Source organism: Sorex fumeus, unplaced genomic scaffold (genome assembly GCF_029834395.1).
Source record: "Sorex fumeus unplaced genomic scaffold, SorFum_2.1 ptg000037l, whole genome shotgun sequence".
NCBI classification, from domain to species: Eukaryota; Metazoa; Chordata; class Mammalia; order Eulipotyphla; family Soricidae; genus Sorex; species Sorex fumeus.
In genome coordinates this window covers 32430-49188 of record NW_026606094.1, presented here as the reverse complement: position 1 = coordinate 49188, position 16759 = coordinate 32430, and the positions used below count along the sequence as shown (strand labels likewise).

Here is a 16759-nt window from a genome sequence, read left to right as displayed (position 1 = left end):
TCAGCCTGTGCTGATGGTTCTGTTCTGGCGTTGGGCCGGTGCCGCGGTTGTGGTGGTGGCGGCGGTGGCGGCGGCGGGGCTCCGGCCTGCGGACCACGTCATGCTGCTGCAGAGAAAACGCCGGCTGCCGTGGCGCGCTGCTGGCGGACCGGGAGCACCCACACTACTTTCCAAAAGTTTTGCCCCCTGTTCCCCCACCCTTCCCCATGTAATCAGCCCTGCCGAGAATCGGCCCATGAACTCGGTAGGTGCAGCCAGGCGGGCCGTTCCCTATTACTTGGTCATCGTGCCCTTGGTGGTCCCCAGGAGTTAGGGACCTAAATTAGAGGTGTCGGGCGTTTGAGGACCGGGCCATCATCGTTGATTGGGGTCCGGCCTCGGACTTCACACCCGAGGTGGAGTGGGAGCAGGCGCCCCAATCGTGCCTCCCTGAACCCCAGCACGTCCGCGGTCCACCTGCGTGGGGTGGTGGTGGGTTTTGCCGGCGAGCGGTCTAAAGTGGGGCGCGTGTTGGGATCTCAGGGGTTTATGCATCTCGGTATCTTGCAGCAACCCGGCCGGAGCCGGACGACTGCGGCAGAAGCTGGGACTCCGAGCTGCGGGGAGCCGTGGGGTTTGTGTGTTGCGGGGTGTGTGTGTGTGTGTGTGTGTGTGTGTGTGTGTGTGTGTGTGCAGCGTCGTGCTAGCGGGAGGCGATACCCCAGAAGGTGCCCGGTGGAGAAGGGGCCGTGAGCGGGGCACCCCCGCCCCGCAGCGGCTGCGGGGCTGCAGGGAGGGGGGGGCGGGGAGGGGCGGTGACTGCGGCAGGAGGGGGGTGCAGCGGCGCAGTGGGCGGGTCAGGGGCGGGGCTCGGTGGGCTCTAAAAGTCGGTGCCCGCCGGCGGTGCGCTGGCGCGGCCACCAGCTCTTCCCCGGCGCCTCTTCTCCCGGCGGGCAGCGAGTCCTCTGCGGCAGCCGCGCCTTGCGCAGTGCCGCAGCGCCCGCACGCCCCGCAGCGCTCCCCCGGTGGCTCGGCGCTTGCCGCGGCGGCGCCGCCCTCGCGGGCTGTGGGCAGCGGCCCGCTGCGGGCGGCCAGCCTGCGTGCGTGGCTGCGGGCGCCGCAGCGCCCGGTGCCCGGGGTGGGAGCGCGGACGGCATGGGATAGGATACCGCCATGGTGCGCCGAGATCGCCTCCGCAGGTGGGTGCGCGGCGATCAGCGCCAGGGGGGTGTGGCCGCTCGGGGCAGCCGCGTTCCCGGGATCAGGATCGGGATCGGGTTGCCCGCCTGCGGGTGGGGGGGTCCTCGGCTTTGAGCCGGGCTGCGGGGGGCCGTGGTTAGTTCCCGGGGCGGGAAGGGGAGGATGGAAATCGGTCTGCGGTGGTGGTGCGCGCAATCACGTTCTCGGAGCCCGCTCTGTCCGCTCGAAAGAGGGTGGCCCCCCATCCCCCCGCGCGCCGTGGACGGCTCTGAACTCGGGTACCATTTAGGGATTTTTAAGACCCTGGCGCGGTTTTGAGATTTTTTTTTTGTAGTCCCCCCCGCCCCCCTCTGCCTTGACTTAACTTGGGGTTTGCAGACCGAGAGGGGCGCTTGTCCCGTTACAGGGGTATTAACTAGACCCCCGTGGAACCCTAGTGTTAAGTTTGGGTTCGTGGACCCCGGCGACGCCCTGGCGCCATTTGGGGATTTCAGATCCTGACGGCGTCGCCCTGGCACGATTTAGGATTTTTCAGTTCCCCTACCCCCGGCGGACTTAGGGTCTTTAGACCCTAGACAATGTCCTGCGCGATTTGTGGGTTCTCAGACCTCGCCATTGCCCTAGCGCGATTTAGGACTTGCAGACCTCGCCGTTGGTCCTGGCGCCAATTTAGGCGTTTAAGACCCGGCATTGTCCTGTGCGCGATTTTTAGGGATTTTAGACCCCGCAGTCACCCTGGTATATGATTTAGGAATCTCGGACCCTCGGCGCACCCTGGTGCAATTTAAGATTTTTTTTTGGACCCCACCCCCCCACCCGGAGCGTGGCTCTGGTGCAGTCCACGATTTTTAGACTCCCTCCCCCCCGACCACCCCTCCCCACGGCAGGGGCGGCTTTTCGGGACCCTTGGCATCCGGCACCCTTGCGCGATTCCGGTTTTTTCCACCCGCGGTCCGCCCTGGAGGACCGCGGAACCCCGCACCCCACTCGTCGCCCGGGCGCTGTTCAGGATTCTTAGCCCGCATCGCGGGGCGCGGGTGCGTGGGTCTCAGCCGGCGCTGCCCCGCCTGCCGCAGTCGGGAGCCTGGCAGACCCGCGGCGCGGGGAGTGGCCGCCGCACCAGGGGGCACCGGTCCCATCGCCGGGCGTAAGTATGTTTCAGCGCTCAGCACGGAACCCAGGAGATGGCGCCAAGCCCAGACCGCCGTCACGTTGCGACCAGATTGTTGGCTGTGGGTCCGGCGGTTGTAAGAGTGGGGATATTGTAAAAAAAAAAAAAAAAAAAAAAAATATATATATATATATATATATATATATTGCAGCTCACACGATAAAGAAAATGAAGGGCCCTGAGAGGTTGATCGTTTCCAGAAGGTTTGATGCTAGGGTTGACTCAATGCTCTCGACTCGTGGCTTACCAAACCCTGGCGATCTTGGTTTAAAAAAAAGAAAAAAAAAAAGAAAAATTGAAACCTTTCGCCCACTGCCTGCCAAATTACTGCCCTACTTAAAAATCTCCGAAGTTGTCGTTAAGGGGCGTTTTTTTCTACTGCGGTCCTTAAGACTGAAGACGCAGGCTTCCCGCATGCATGCATGCACGCACGCACGCACGCACGCACGCACGCACGCTCGCCTCTGCGGTTTTGGCGTGAGCCGCGAGGGACGTGCGGCGGGGTGGGGGGAGCCAGCCTGGACATTGTTCCCCTGGACCCGCCGGGCGGGGGCTGGGCGGGCCAGGCCGGGGAGGGGGCGCCCCCTCCCGCCAGCTGCTGGGCAGCCCCTCCCTGGCCCTCTGCTGAGTCATCGCAGATATCCCGCTGTTGGAGTCTTTAAATGGACACCCCGAGCCTGGGGACCCCCCACCGCCCTCACCCGAGGGATAAAGTGCCCCGGTGGAAACGTGGGCGCCGACGCCTAGAACAGAGATAGCACCGAGAAAACTTTGGTCCGGCTCATCTGTTCCAGGAGATCCTGGGGGTGTAGCCTGCCTCTGTTGGCGGGGTGAACACTGATCACTTTTGGGTTACTTCTTCCTTCCGCCCCCTTTAAAACAGCTGGAAAGAATCAATTACTGCGTCTGTTCTGTGGCATACAGGTTCATAGGTAGGGGGAAAGAAATAATAAAAAAAAGACATCCCAGCGATGCGTAAAAAAAAAAAAAGCAAAATAGGTTTTCTTTTTGGCCCTTGTAGAATCACAATTCTGTGCTTTAGAGCTAAAAATAATATTGTGCGAGTTGGCCCGAGATGGGTAGGGACTGTGGCCACGGTTTGGGCGACCTGTAGGGCGGGTGCAGGGATGGGCCCTGGGGATGCGCTGGGTTTAGCTGTAGATGGGCATTTCTGTGCGGGCGCTTTGCACCGGTCGGTCCTTGTGCCCCCCCACCCCCCGCAACGTGGCCATCCCGCTCCTGGGGTTGGAAAGAGGCCGGGACCTCTCGTGCCCGCGAGCTTGACCACCGTGGGTCGTTGTGGACCTTTCAGGGTCCAGGGGTGCGAACCCAGAGTTCCACTCCCCCCGCCCTCGGGTCCTTTCCCAGCAGGGAGGGCGTCCGACCACCTTTAACTCATTTTCCCCAGAGTCCGCTCAGAGAAGCAAAAAGAGAATCTGCAGCTTGGGCAGATCCGCAGCAGCGCGCCCCTCGCGTTCCCCTCTCGGACTGCCCCCAGCTGGCCCTTAGCGCCAACGCCGACAGTACTGCGGCGGTCGGCGAGGCAGCGCTTGGACCCGCGGGCTGAAGAATCCTTAAAAAAAAAAAAAAGAAACCCAAGAGCTTGAGGGCATGTGCTATTACTACTCTTAGTTCCTTACTAAACCTTAGGAAGAATGTGTAGACCCTTATTTTTTTTAATACAGAAAATAGATTTAACGATTTCCTGGGAGAGGTGGGTGGGGTAGGTGTTAGAACTTTTAGAGAAAATATTAAGGAAGGGGAAAAATGTCATAACCCGCCCCCTCCCCCCCCCCCAAGGTGCATAATACTTCAGCAGCCTGGGAAAAGGACACCAAGGGCCGCGGAGGGTGGGGGAGGGGGTGCTGGAGAGTGGGGGGGGGGGGGGGGGAAGACCGCAGATGCAAATAACCTGCATTTTCCTGAAAATTCCAGAGGTGACCCCGGGCGGTGGGCAGTGTGGCCTGCGGTTTTCCCCGCTCCCTCTCCCTGCTCGCTGACCCCTGCCCTGTGCTTCCCCCCACCAGGATGAGGGAGTGGTGGGTCCAGGTGGGGCTGCTGGCGGTGCCCCTGCTCGCAGCCTACCTGCACATCCCACCCCCGCAGCTCTCCCCTGCGCTTCACTCATGGAAGTCATCCGGCAAATTCTTCACCTATAAGGGGCTGCGCATCTTCTATCAAGGTAAGGCCCAGAGAACAGGGACGGTGGTGCTGGGTGTGGGGGTGGGAGGGGGGACCACCACCTTCTCCGAGCCGAATGCCCGGAGAGCAGGGGAAGTCGGCGCTGGGACTCTGATGCGCCTCTGCGCAGAACTGATGATCCCCCCCCCCCCCTCAACCTTCTCTCCTTTTCCTCCGGACTCCGATTTTGTGCTGCTGGCTGCTGGTGTAGTGCCCCTAGTGTCGGGTCCTGGAAGCGGGGTCCATAGAGTTTCTGTTGGTTCGACACCCCCCCCCCCCCCCCCCCCCCGCCCCCTTTTCACTTTATTACATTCTATAAAGGTTATTTGTTATGTTCATAACCACTGTCATTTAAACCCGAAACCCTGGTATAAATTAATTTGCTAATGGTAATTATGGTTATGACTGCTTATCAAGTAATTACCATATGCTAGGTGTTGAATTAAGCTTTTTACCTCCGTCAGTTCATTTAATCTTTACAACAGTTCTTGGAAATAGATGCCACTAACCTCATTCTGCAGGTAACGAAACTGAGAATCATGATTGGAAAAGATCATTTGGGCGGGGGTCAAGAGCAATAACGAAAAATGTTTGTCATAAACCGTTTTTCATTATTGCTCCTGACCGCCTCTCATATATTGGACTCCAGTAAGTAAGTATAGTTTTATTGATGTTGGTAAATTTAGGTTGTTTTCAATGTTTTAAATAGAGCTGAGTGAAAATCTTCATGCATGTGTTTATTTTTTCCATATATTTTTAAACTAGTAAATAGACCATTTTAAAATAGTAAATAGACAATTACTTGCATGGGTATTCGAGACTAAAATGCACACGCTAAAGCATATTACATTTTAAATTTCTTCTAATTATTTTTTGCAAGCCACATTACCAAATTCTGCCATGATAGCAATACTGGCACTGGCAGCATATGAGAATGTAACAGTTACAATTTAAGACTTTTAGTAAAGCATTTGTTTGAATTTTTACTACTCAAATATTTTTAAAAATGTATGCATTAAAGGGTGTTCATATCTACAATAAACCCTTATTAATAATTGTTAGACTATTGTCATGGACCGAATATCATGTTTTTGATAATGGATTCAGTTGCCTATGGGAAATAAAAGTCCCTGATGGACAAATAACATCAGCTAAGGTGCTCAAAAGGATTCTATTTTAGAGAATTTTTATGGAGTCATAAATGACAAGGTACAAGGAGTTTCAAATGTTGTGACATTATGCTTTGAGTGTACTCCATAATGTGAAAAATACTTTCCATATTTCTAATACATTCTAAAGGGATAAATGGGGAAATAGTTAAAAACAGCTAGGTGAATGTCAATGAATTTAATTCAGGTATTTCATATAAAGCGTGCTTTATAACTTTTTCAGTATACAGGATTAAAAAAAAGATTTGAATGCCTTTTTAAAAAAAGTCATAAGTTTACATTAATAATAATATTAGTATTTTAATTTTGGGCCACATGTAGTGATGCTCAGGGGCTACTCCTGGCTCTGCTCAGAAGTCACTCTAGCAGTGCTGGGGGACTGTGTAAGGTAGGGGGCTGGATGAACACTGGGCAAGTGCCTTAACCCTTGTAGCATCTCTCTGGCGCCTAAATTTTAATGTCTTTAACTTGTGCAGTATTTCTTTCTACCTGGCTGCTCAGATTTTTTTTCTCTGCAGGCTATTTGGAGAGAGAATCCCTCTAACGTGTCTCTTCTCCTTTCCAGACTCTGTGGGCGTGGTTGGAAGTCCCGAGATCGTGGTGCTTTTACATGGCTTTCCAACGTCCAGCTATGATTGGTACAAGGTAATGAAACCAGGCTTCAGGTCTTACTGAAGCATTAAAACTCCACATCAAGGATTTTGTTGTGAGCACCGGAAGGCTCTCACAGATTTGAATTGCTTCATGAGATAGAATTAACTGTAGAACTGACTCTCATTTACTGGAAGGGAGTAAAAAAAAGTCTTCAGCAGTCTGGCAAGGATCACTGCCAAGTTGAAAATGCCAGAGGTCCTCCTTCAGTCGAGATTAATTTTTGGACCCCAAGCATTTTCCAGGAGGATCATCTCTGGGCATGTGGCGGGGTTTCCCTTTATGGGTTGATGCTGAGTTAGGATTGAAATCTCTTCTCTTGAGGCAGGTGGAGGAGAGAAGGGGAGGAGCAGACAGTCCAAACGTTCTCTCTCTCCTTCTCTCTTTCAGATTTGGGAGGGCCTCACCCTGAGATTTCATCGCGTGATTGCCCTCGATTTCCTAGGCTTCGGCTTCAGTGACAAACCCGTAAGTTGCGTCTAGATAAGGGCGAGGGTTGGGGGGGGGTCTGGCTGGCAGACAGATGGGCACTAATGACTTCCTCCTGTGCATGTGGCTTTCCTTCCGCAGAGACCACACCACTACTCCATATTCGAGCAGGCCAGCATCGTGGAGGCGCTCCTGCGGCACCTGGGGCTCCAGAACCGCAAAATCAACCTTCTGTCTCACGATTACGGAGACATCGTTGCCCAGGAGCTGCTCTATAGGTCAGTGAAGCCACCAGCGACGTTGGTCTCCCCACACATCTCACTGGGGGAAGGGACTGGGAAAAGCTGCTTGTTCCCGGGCTCCTTCGAGCCTGTCCCTCTCTTGGGAGTTTGTCTTTAGCTGCTCTGCTACGATACGTGCTAATTAGCACGGTCTCCCTCCCATTTCTAGGTTCAAGCAGAATCGATCTGGCCGGCTCACCATCAAGAGTCTCTGTCTGTCCAATGGAGGTAATTGCCCTGGTGGTGGGGTAAAATGAGGGGGAGCCGGAAGGGCCATCTCCGACACCACCGCACTGACATCTGCATGGTAACGCCCCGCCCCGCCCCACCCCGCCAGCAGCCACGGGATCTTTGAGGACTCCTGACCACTCTGTGTGCTGTGACTGCTTTGGCAGTCTGAGACTGAGCGATCCTTTCTTAGAATGTTTTTAAATAAATCGAATCAGAAAGGAACTTAATGATACTGACATGGCCAAGCAGTCCCCAGAGTCGCTGCTGTCCCTTTGAGATACGGGAGAACATAGCCAGATCCAGGGGCAGGCCTGGGAACGGCAGATGCTGTTCTGGAACATCTGCAACAAGTGCACTTCGGTTAATGTCACTGTCGGACGTGAAGACACAGGTGCCTGTCAGGCACCTGGGGTTTGTCTTGTAAACTCTTGGTTGATGCGTTTGGAAACGTGGCTGGAAACGAGTGAGCCCTTTGATCAGAGCCTCTGTCCGTCTTTTGGGGTGCCACTGTCTTGGCTCTGAAGCACGGGGCTGTAGATTTGCCTGGCCCCTGCTGTCTTAAGGGCAGATGTCCTGTCATTCACACCCTCAGGGCTTTCTCTCACTGACCCTGGAGGAAAACCTGAGTTTGTAGTTTTCTGTTTTTTTGTTTTGTTTTGTTTTACAGAGAAGCCACGCTTTCTGAAAACCTCTCAATAGCCTGAACAGTACTATCTATGTTCTGAGGAATGGCGGTGGTGGGGGAGTGGGGTGGGGGAACACCTAGGGGACTTAGCACCTAGTCATTAGCATGATGGGTAACCTTGCCATTATTTCCTCCTTCCTCTGCCTTTGAAATGGGAAAGTAATTCCAGTGGGATACAATTTTACCTGTTCCTCATGGGATTTCATGGAGAAGTAATTCCATGACCAGGTACAAAGGTACCTCAGTCTTTTTTTCTTTGGGTCAGTGGAGGCCCCAAAGGTTGACAGTATCTAGCATGGATCGTTGATAATGGGCTCAGGTGCAGCCTCAATTGTTTGGTAAATGACTTACTTAAATAAGTCTCTTCTCTTCTAGGTATTTTTCCTGAGACTCACCGGCCTCTCCTCCTTCAAAAGGTTGGCATCACTCCGCTGACACAATGTTTAGCTTCTAAGATTCAAACTGACATAAATAATGCTGGCACCCTTGCTATTATGGGTTACCTTTTTTTTTTAACTTCCATGCAAATAAAGTAATAGAAATGTTCCTAGATTAAACCTTATTTCTGAGAATAAGAGATCCAGCAACTATTTGAAGATACAGCGCTACAGTTATGTCTCAACATTGTGTCTAAACAAACTGGGATCCTCAATGCAAGTTGAATGTGTCAGTGAAGTCTTGGGGATTTAGTCGAAGGGCAGGAATGTAATTTTAGAAGGAATTAGAAGGTTTCCTCCCATGAGAGATGTAGGCAGGGCAAAACAAAATCCTCGGAGCCAGTGATCAAACCTGTCAGTGGGAGGTTTGGCCAAAGTCCTCTTTCAGCTGCTAGTGTGGGATATTCTGTCCCGGTTCTTCTCTCTTCGAGTTCCTAATCTTCCTTCTCACCCCTGTACCAACAGCTGCTGAAGGATGGAGGCGTGCTCTCACCCATCCTCACACGGCTGATGAACTTCTTTGTCTTCTCTCGAGGGTAAGTCCCGGATTCACCGCAGCCTGGGAACAGCGTAGTGAGAAAAGCTGCTGCCATTAAAATTCCGGCTCAGACCCGCGGGCTTGGTATTCGAAGCGAAGGTGTTGGCCATGTGCCAGCGTAGCAGGAGAAGGAATCCATAAATCAGTTATGGGTCGGGCCGCGTGACCTCTGGGGTTCCAGTCATACTCGACATTCTGAATTCTTCTCCCACTGTCTCCTCTTTCAGTCTCACCCCCGTCTTCGGGCCGTACACACGCCCCTCGGAGAGCGAGCTGTGGGACATGTGGGCAGGGATCCGCAACAACGACGGGAACCTGGTCATCGACAGGTAAGGGGCGCCCTGCCCTCAGGCCTCGGGAGGCTTATTTCCAGGCGGCAGGTGCCGTGTGGGATGGCTTAGCTCCGCTCCTCGCGGGTACGCCAGTCCTGCTCCGTACTTCCCGGGGACAAGGGAGACAAGGGCAAGTGTCAGCCCAGGGGCACTGACGTGTGCACCAGCAGCTGCGAGTCCTAATGCCGATTTCCTTGGGAATGGCCACTTGACCGAGTTTGGGGCATGTTGGAGAGTATCGGCTTTCCACCGAGAAACGAGACAAGTCTCCCCTAGCAGCGGGGACCGAGAGCAGAGATTTCCCTGTCCGGTACAAAGACTCCCTTTGTAGCGATGCCTTTGCCTCGGTATAGATGGAAATGGAAACGGAGCAGCTCTCACGAGCTGTTGATGTCCGGGGCGACTCGAGATGAAATGCTACCTGTGTGTCAGCTGGGTTAGTGGGGTTTGTTTGAACTGCTGGCTTGGCTGGGATGCTGGGAGGCAGAGGGAGCCAGCACTCCTCCCTTCCTCTCCAGCCTCTCCACAGGATCCCTGAAGATTTAATTTTAATATTCAAAAAAGAAAGGAAATATAAGCATACCAGCCCATTTGGAAAAAAAAATCCTTTTACTGCCATGACCCAATAGCAAGTATAAGCTGGAAGAGATGATATCTGAAGTTAACAAAAGTCTGTGTCCTGAAGTTGCTGGGTTGGGTCTGATTTGGGCAGCGGCGCGGGAGGAGGAAGGCTCTCCCATGTGATTCGTAGCTCCATGTGCTCCCGAATTCTGCGTGCCTGCGTTTCTACACTTAGAATTGTAGTAGTGTTGACGACCCAGAGGCCATGCGGGTCAGTCTCTGTACGTCACAAGGCGTGCGGGACACCTTGGAGCTGGCTAGCCCGGCGTTGGTGGCATGAAGGTTCACGCTAGAGAGAGAGGGTCACAGAAATGGGCCAATTGAACAGGCCATTCCAGGAATGTCCGATTGCTTAGGGATTAAAAACAAAAAAACAAAAACCAAAAAACATGTTATACCTCGAGACGCGAGTCCGGGGCTGTGACTGCCATGAGGAAAAGGGTTTCTGGTGCCCCTCGCGTTGACGCCTGTGCCCTTCAGTCTCTTGCAGTACATCAACCAGAGGAAGAAGTTTCGACGACGCTGGATTGGAGCGCTGGCCTCTGTAAACATTCCCAGTGAGTATTTCTCTTCTCCATTGTGTGGGGGAACTGGGCTGAACAGTAAGCGGCCAGGTTTACCGAACAAAAATAGAAGACAGGTAGCATAAATGTGAATCTTATGTGAACAACAGATACTTTTTTTCTCAGGGGTTTCCATAAATGCTCTGTCCTATTAGGGACGTATCCGTACTAAAGATATCATCTGAGACTCAGGTTTCACTGGTGCTCCTCCCTGTGCCCTGCACTGCAGAGTGAGGTACGCATTATAGCAGAGCACTACCACAGCCAGGGCTTGGCTGGCGTGGTCTCCACATTGACGCTGAACCTCTGGCACAGAAGGTTGGGTAGGTGATGGAGCAAGAGGCGGGGAGAGGTTTCTCATCATTTGTCTCTCCATTTTTAGAGGGTTGAAAAGAAAATCATTGCATTGTCTCGACTCACAGCAATGCTCAGGGAAGGATTAGCTGATGCCAAGAACCAAGAGTCAGTTACAGCTCAAGAGGAATTCCAGAATGCCAGTATCCTGGCTTTCTAGAGTGTTCCCACTGGCCTTTCTTCTTTTTTCCTTTCTGTTCCATGCATAGGAGAGTTGGACGAGGAACTTGGGTTGCTGGTTTTTGGCCCACAGCCAGCAGTACTCAGGGTTTACTTCTTCCTGGATCTGCACACAGCAATCATTCCATGTGGGGCTCAGGAGACCGATATGTGGTGCTGGGGATTGAACCCGGATCAGCTGCGTGCAAGGCAAAGTGCCTTTTAAAAGCCCTGGACTGACTTTCTGGTGCTCTCGCCAACCCCCAATGGATCAAGTTTTATGTTTCATCTGGGATTTCTAAAGACAGTCTTTTCTAGGGAAAAGGAGAGTTATTTTAGCGCAGGGGTAGGGGAACAGATGTGAGTCCTGTTAGTAATTCATTGTTCTTCCCTCTTCCAGTTCATTTTATCTATGGGCCAATGGATCCTGTGAACCCCTTTCCGGAATTTTTGGAGTTGTACAGGTGAGTCTCCCCGGGGCTGGCCTCTGCTTTGCTCTGTTCTCCTCCTCCTGACGCTGCTTCTCGAGAACTGTCGCTCCAGCTACTGTCTCTGACCTGCTCACCCAGGAAACATGGCGAGGTGGAGTGTAGGGGCCCCTACTCTTCTGCAAATGTCAAAGTTAAGAGAGTTCATACTAGCCTGTTCCTCACTGTCACAGCTTCTACGTAGTCATGGGTGTATTGTAGGGAAAGGGGGCTGTGGTAACCAGGACATAGCAGGGATGGTATCTTGAGGCGTGTTTGCTTGGGTCTGACCTTCCGGAATGCTAACTCTCACTGACCTCAGCTTAGCAGACTGCAGGGAGTGACGGGAGCAAGCTCACTGTGGAGAAGTGCCTTCTCCCTGGCGGTTATTTTCCCTGGGTGCTTACTCAGAAGCTGTTGCAATAAAGAAATCTTAGACTCTGTCCCAGAAGGCCGTTCCATACCTTCACACGGCCAAGCAGAAAGAACAATAGCACACGGTTCCCATGTCATTCCAAGCCCAACTGCTTGTCCTCCAGGTCAGGAGGGGCATTTCCTAGCTTTGACTGGGACAGTGAGTTGCCGAGAGGCCCCCGTCTGATGAGGCTCAGGTGTCTCTGGGGAGCTGGTCCTGCCTTGAATGTATGTTGCCCAAGCGTTACACTTTCGAGTTGTTGTTGTCTTGTTGGACTATTAACATTTCGGAAACTAGTCTGCATACATCATAAACGGAGCTGGCAAGGCTGTGAGCTTGAGATGAACTCCAGAGTAGATGGTGGCCAGCTCCGTGCGGGGTCCTGCCGACACAGCGGGGGCGTCTGCTGGGGCTGCCCCTCTGGCTTACTTCCCTCCTCCTCCCTCCGGCCTCACGTTCACCTCCATGCTGTTCTCTTCCACTAGGAAAACGCTGCCGCGGTCCACAGTGTCGATTCTGGATGACCACATTAGCCACTATCCACAGCTAGAGGATCCCATGGGCTTCTTGAATGCATACATGGGCTTCATCAACTCCTTCTGAGCTGGAGAGCGTAGCCTCCCTGCATTACCTCCCCTAAGCCCCCATCTGTCGTGTGCTCCACTTAGGAAGAAAGGCCCGGCAGAGGTCCTGGCCACCACACACTATTCTCGCCTCACTTGGTGGACAGCTTAGAGTAAAATGCCAGCAGAACCTCTGACTGCGGGTGACTGCGCTGTCCACCTTCCATTCCTCTGACATCTGATCATGTGTGCAGACCCGCCTTTGTCACTGTGCTATTAGGAAATTCTGACGGGCACAGCTACTCTCCGATGCTGAAAGCCATTCCTTCTCTTACTGTTTCTAAAAAATAGAAACAAAAATTCTTGATATAGTAAAAAAAAAAAATCATAACTGGCCCAACTCCAATTGGATCCTAAAGCATGAGGAGTGGGTGCTCCCCTCCTCTCCTCGAGGAGCCTCAAGGGCGGGTGCTGTTTTTCCCCACGGCCTCCAATGAGGGCAGCTCTCCCGGCATTGGATTTGGATTTAGTTTCATCTGCTGCTTCAATCTAGGCATCTTGTTAAAGTAGATTTTAGTTTGATGTAGTCTTTTTAAGTATGCTTTATTATTTACTCTTTATATACATATATGTATCCTTTACTAAACCAGCAGATTTTGTTCTGCTAGAGTAGTGAACCTTACTAATAATCATTGTTTAATTTTTTTTCTGAATACATTGAACTAAATCCAAACTGTTTACAGAATTTCCTAAGGTCACAGGACATTAAGGACCAATAGCATCTGTGCCAGAGATTTACTGTTATTTGCGGTTAGAATTGGTCTTTCCAGCTAATAACAGTACGACCCTTCATACCTCAGTGCTTAGAAGCATCTCCCTCCTAAGCTGGAGGGGAGGGGATCGTCGGCTAGTCCCAGTTACCATGCTGAATGTACGTTATTCCTCTGACGATGATTGCTTAACTTCCCATTGGTCGTCCCACAGAGACTGCCTCATGTAGCTCAGCAATTCCTGTACTTTACATACAGGAAAGTTCCAGAAACTTTTAAGAAAAAAATTTGAAAGACTTAAAAGCAATGGTGCTGAATACCTTTTTTTTTTAAGCCACAATTTCATTGTTGTAGTCAAAATAGGATGATCGGGTGATTTTTTTTTTATTAGCAACCTCAAGTATAACTGAAACTGGAATAAGTGTTTATTTTCTATTAATAAAAATGAATTTTGACAAAAGTGGACTCTGGCTTCCCCTCCCCTACCACCCCTCTGGGATACGACTTTCCCCACCTCGCCAGGAGCTCTCAGACACACATTAGATTACAGACCGTAACGGAGTTAAGCAGCTGGGGTATAGGCTAGTATTTGATTTTCAAGATCACCCAAAGCCGCACTTTAATACCAAAGCTGACTGAGGGTAATTAAAAGAAAAAGGAGAAAACAAAACAAACAGACCTGTGTACATGGACAGAGATTCGCTTGATCTGCTGGCTCAGGGCCAAAAATTTAATTTGCTTCTCCAAAGTCATTCCGGTTTTGAAGTATGATTCTGGGAAGGTCATGCACTAGCCTAAAAGCCCCCTGACAGGGCCGTGCACGCCAGCTCCATCTCGCCCCACCGAAAGCTACCCCACAGAAGCCAAGATGACATCTACCGGTGTTCCCTCTTGGCTTCTGACAGCCACCTGCATGGTCACGCCATCTGCTAAGGCCAGCCGGGACCTCACCAGTAAGTCAGAGCCTCCTCTGTACACACCTGAAAAAAAACAGTGAGGAGAGCCACATTCAGGACTCGAGACAAGCTCCGAATCGGGGAATGATCATGTCCCACCTGCTTCTCCTTTCTATGAGTTTAGCTTTTCCAGAGATTCGTATTTGTATGAGGCAGGACTTGAGTCCTGCATACACATCCTGCAGTGTCTTTGACATTCCCCGGGACGTGGGAAGTAGTCGATGATGTCAACCCGGAGTATTGACTGGGGCAAGGAGGTGGCATTGGTATCTGTGGGGGAGATGTAAGGTGCTGCAGGCCAAATACCCATCTTAAAAGGGAACAATGATCCTAGACGGCTCAGCCAATTCTGCTGTCCACCTGTGAGCCCATTAAACTGTGACAGGATTTCATCAAATGCAATGCAGAGAAGGGAACACGGACATGGCAGCAGGGCATGGAAGTCGGTTTTGCAGCAAAGTGCAGGGGAGGGGGTGCCATCTGATGGAAACGCCTTACCCGCCAGATAGAGGGAGTGGGAGTTCTTGTTCTCAGGTACTTTGTCCGACCTCTCACAGGGCTGCATGCCCAGGAAGGTGATGATGTTGTTGACGGCTTCTGTGTGGGGAAGACGGATGCAGAGTCAGGGCGACAGTGGCGCTAGAGGAGAGGGAGCTGTGGCATACTTTCTAGGGGAGAGGATTCGTCTGGAGTAAACGAGGAGGGCACGTCTCATACCGCGTCGGGCACTCCCAATGCTGTTCTCACCTTCGAGAGTTTTGGTAGAACTGAGGGCAAACGTCTCCTCTTTCTCAAAGGCGTCACCCACTTCTTCCCAGGCCGCAGCGAAGTTAGGCTTCAGAACCTTCTGGATGTGGTCGGACACGGTCACTTCCAGATCTTCCAGCTAGTGAGGGAGGATCAGACTGTTAGGGCCGGGGGGACTGTGGGACAGAGCTGTGGCCGGTGGGAGCTGGGCTGACAAGCCCTCCCCTGAGCTTGCCCCTGGAGCACAGACACATGGACACAGGGCCCTCTGCAAAGGCGGGTGAGGCCGGAGGATGCCTCATGCCAGCCAGATTCTAACCCTGACAGCCCGGGGTGGGAGGGCGTGCTGTCCCCCAAAACTGTAGAGTTCGGGCTGGCCAGGGCCTTCCTTCTGCCCTTAGCCGTCCAGGGAGGGCGCCTTAGGCTGCAGCAGTCTCTTGCAGAGACATCTCTTAGCTCGCCCTTTCAGAGACGTACCGGAGGGTGGGTCCCCATCTCGGTTCTCCTGGGCTGGCGCCTGGAAGCCCCCTAAGTACAGGCCAGAAGCAGGCGAGGTGTCACTCACCACGTACTCGTCCTCATAGCCCTCCTCAGCGGGGACCCCAGTGTCGGGGTCGCAGTCCCGGACGGAGAACTTCATGGTGCAGCTGAAGGTGGCTGCCACTGGGGGGAGAGGAGGCGCGGTCAGGGGCCAGGACCCTCAGGCAGCAGTGCCCCGTGCCAGGGCTCTAGCTCACCCAGGGACTCGGCCACAGCGGCCCAGAGGCTGGTCCAACTTTTAAACTGCATCCCCGCGGCGGGCTGAAGAGTGGACAGGAGGACACTCTCTTATCCCGGCCTGAAGCAAGCTAGAGAGGTGCGCTGGGGAGCTTTCTGCCCGAGCTGTGAGACACCAAGCCCTGCCTCAAGAGCAGGCGCGACGGGCACCACCCAGGGGAGGAAGCACGAGCTCTGTGTCCCCGCCATGTTCCGGATCACCTGCCGGAACTGGCGAGTGACCGAGTCGAGGTCAGCCCCGAGTCACCCCAGAAAGCCCAGGGGAAAGGAGGCGCTGCGGTCTGAGTGGGGCGATCAGAAATGGGGTGGGGCTGGGGGTGCCTTTTGTGAAAAGTGACGCCTTTGTGATGATAACAGGATTTTCTGAACTGCCTGAGGGAAGAGACTGTAAGACGGATGAAGAAAAGGTATTTTTACAGTCTAGGTCATGGTCTGGAAAAGGCTTATGGAGAGGAAAAAAACATTGTAGTGATTAGGGACTTGCAAGTTTTGGGAAGATAAGCAAGGACGGGAAAGAACAGACGCAGATGTGAAGGCTGTGTGTAACAGGTTCGGTTTTGAGACTTTCACCTGCTCAGTCTTATCTTTAAGGGCCCTCCCTCCCTCCGCCCTTCCCTCCCTCAACACATGTGACAATGTCAGTACATGGTAACATTACATGTAAAAGGTGAAACTGATATACCAGACCCTTCGACATGACGATAAAAAGAGGACTGAGATATGACCTTAATCTCCAAGTGCTGATCGTATAGGTCCTGAGTGAATGTGTATGTGTGTGTGAGAGGAAAGTGTGTGTGTGTGTGTGTGAGAGACAGAGAGAAAGAGAGAGAGAGAGAGAGAGAGAGAGAGAGAGAGAGAGAGAGAGAGAATGAGAATGAGACAGAGAATATGAGAGAACATGAGAGAGGGAGAACATGAGAGACTGATCTACCTATATACTTATGATATTATAACTCAATGCCAGAGGCTCTTCAATAGAAGTTTTAATCGAGGGTGTGTGGGATTGCAGGATTAACAGTCTGAATACATCGTAAAGAATTTAGAAAGACAGAAGAGTTTTATTAGATATCCAGTGATGTCAGC

The 16759-nt window shown here is 52.4% G+C and overlaps 2 protein-coding genes across 2 annotated transcripts; one reads left to right on the top strand and one right to left on the bottom strand.

The window, feature by feature from the left end:
• The first annotated feature begins 909 nt into the window (after positions 1-909).
• Positions 910-12903, top strand: MEST (mesoderm specific transcript). The gene is made up of 12 exons (XM_056118406.1): positions 910-1178; positions 4378-4532; positions 6266-6345; positions 6742-6819; positions 6922-7058; positions 7231-7289; positions 8353-8393; positions 8880-8950; positions 9180-9281; positions 10386-10462; positions 11382-11445; positions 12349-12903. The coding sequence occupies exons 1-12, from the start codon at positions 1153-1155 to the stop codon at positions 12464-12466; spliced, it is 1008 nt and encodes a 335-aa protein (XP_055974381.1). The 5' UTR covers positions 910-1152; the 3' UTR covers positions 12467-12903.
• A 696-nt stretch (positions 12904-13599) lies between these two features.
• Positions 13600-15568, bottom strand: LOC130027560 (coatomer subunit gamma-2-like). The gene is made up of 4 exons (XM_056118401.1): positions 15465-15568; positions 14900-15038; positions 14651-14749; positions 13600-14176 (listed from the first exon to the last, which is right to left on the bottom strand). Exons 1-4 carry the CDS (start codon positions 15537-15539, stop codon positions 14046-14048), a joined length of 444 nt encoding a protein of 147 aa, XP_055974376.1. The 5' UTR covers positions 15540-15568; the 3' UTR covers positions 13600-14045.
• Between the last annotated feature and the right edge of the window lie 1191 nt (positions 15569-16759).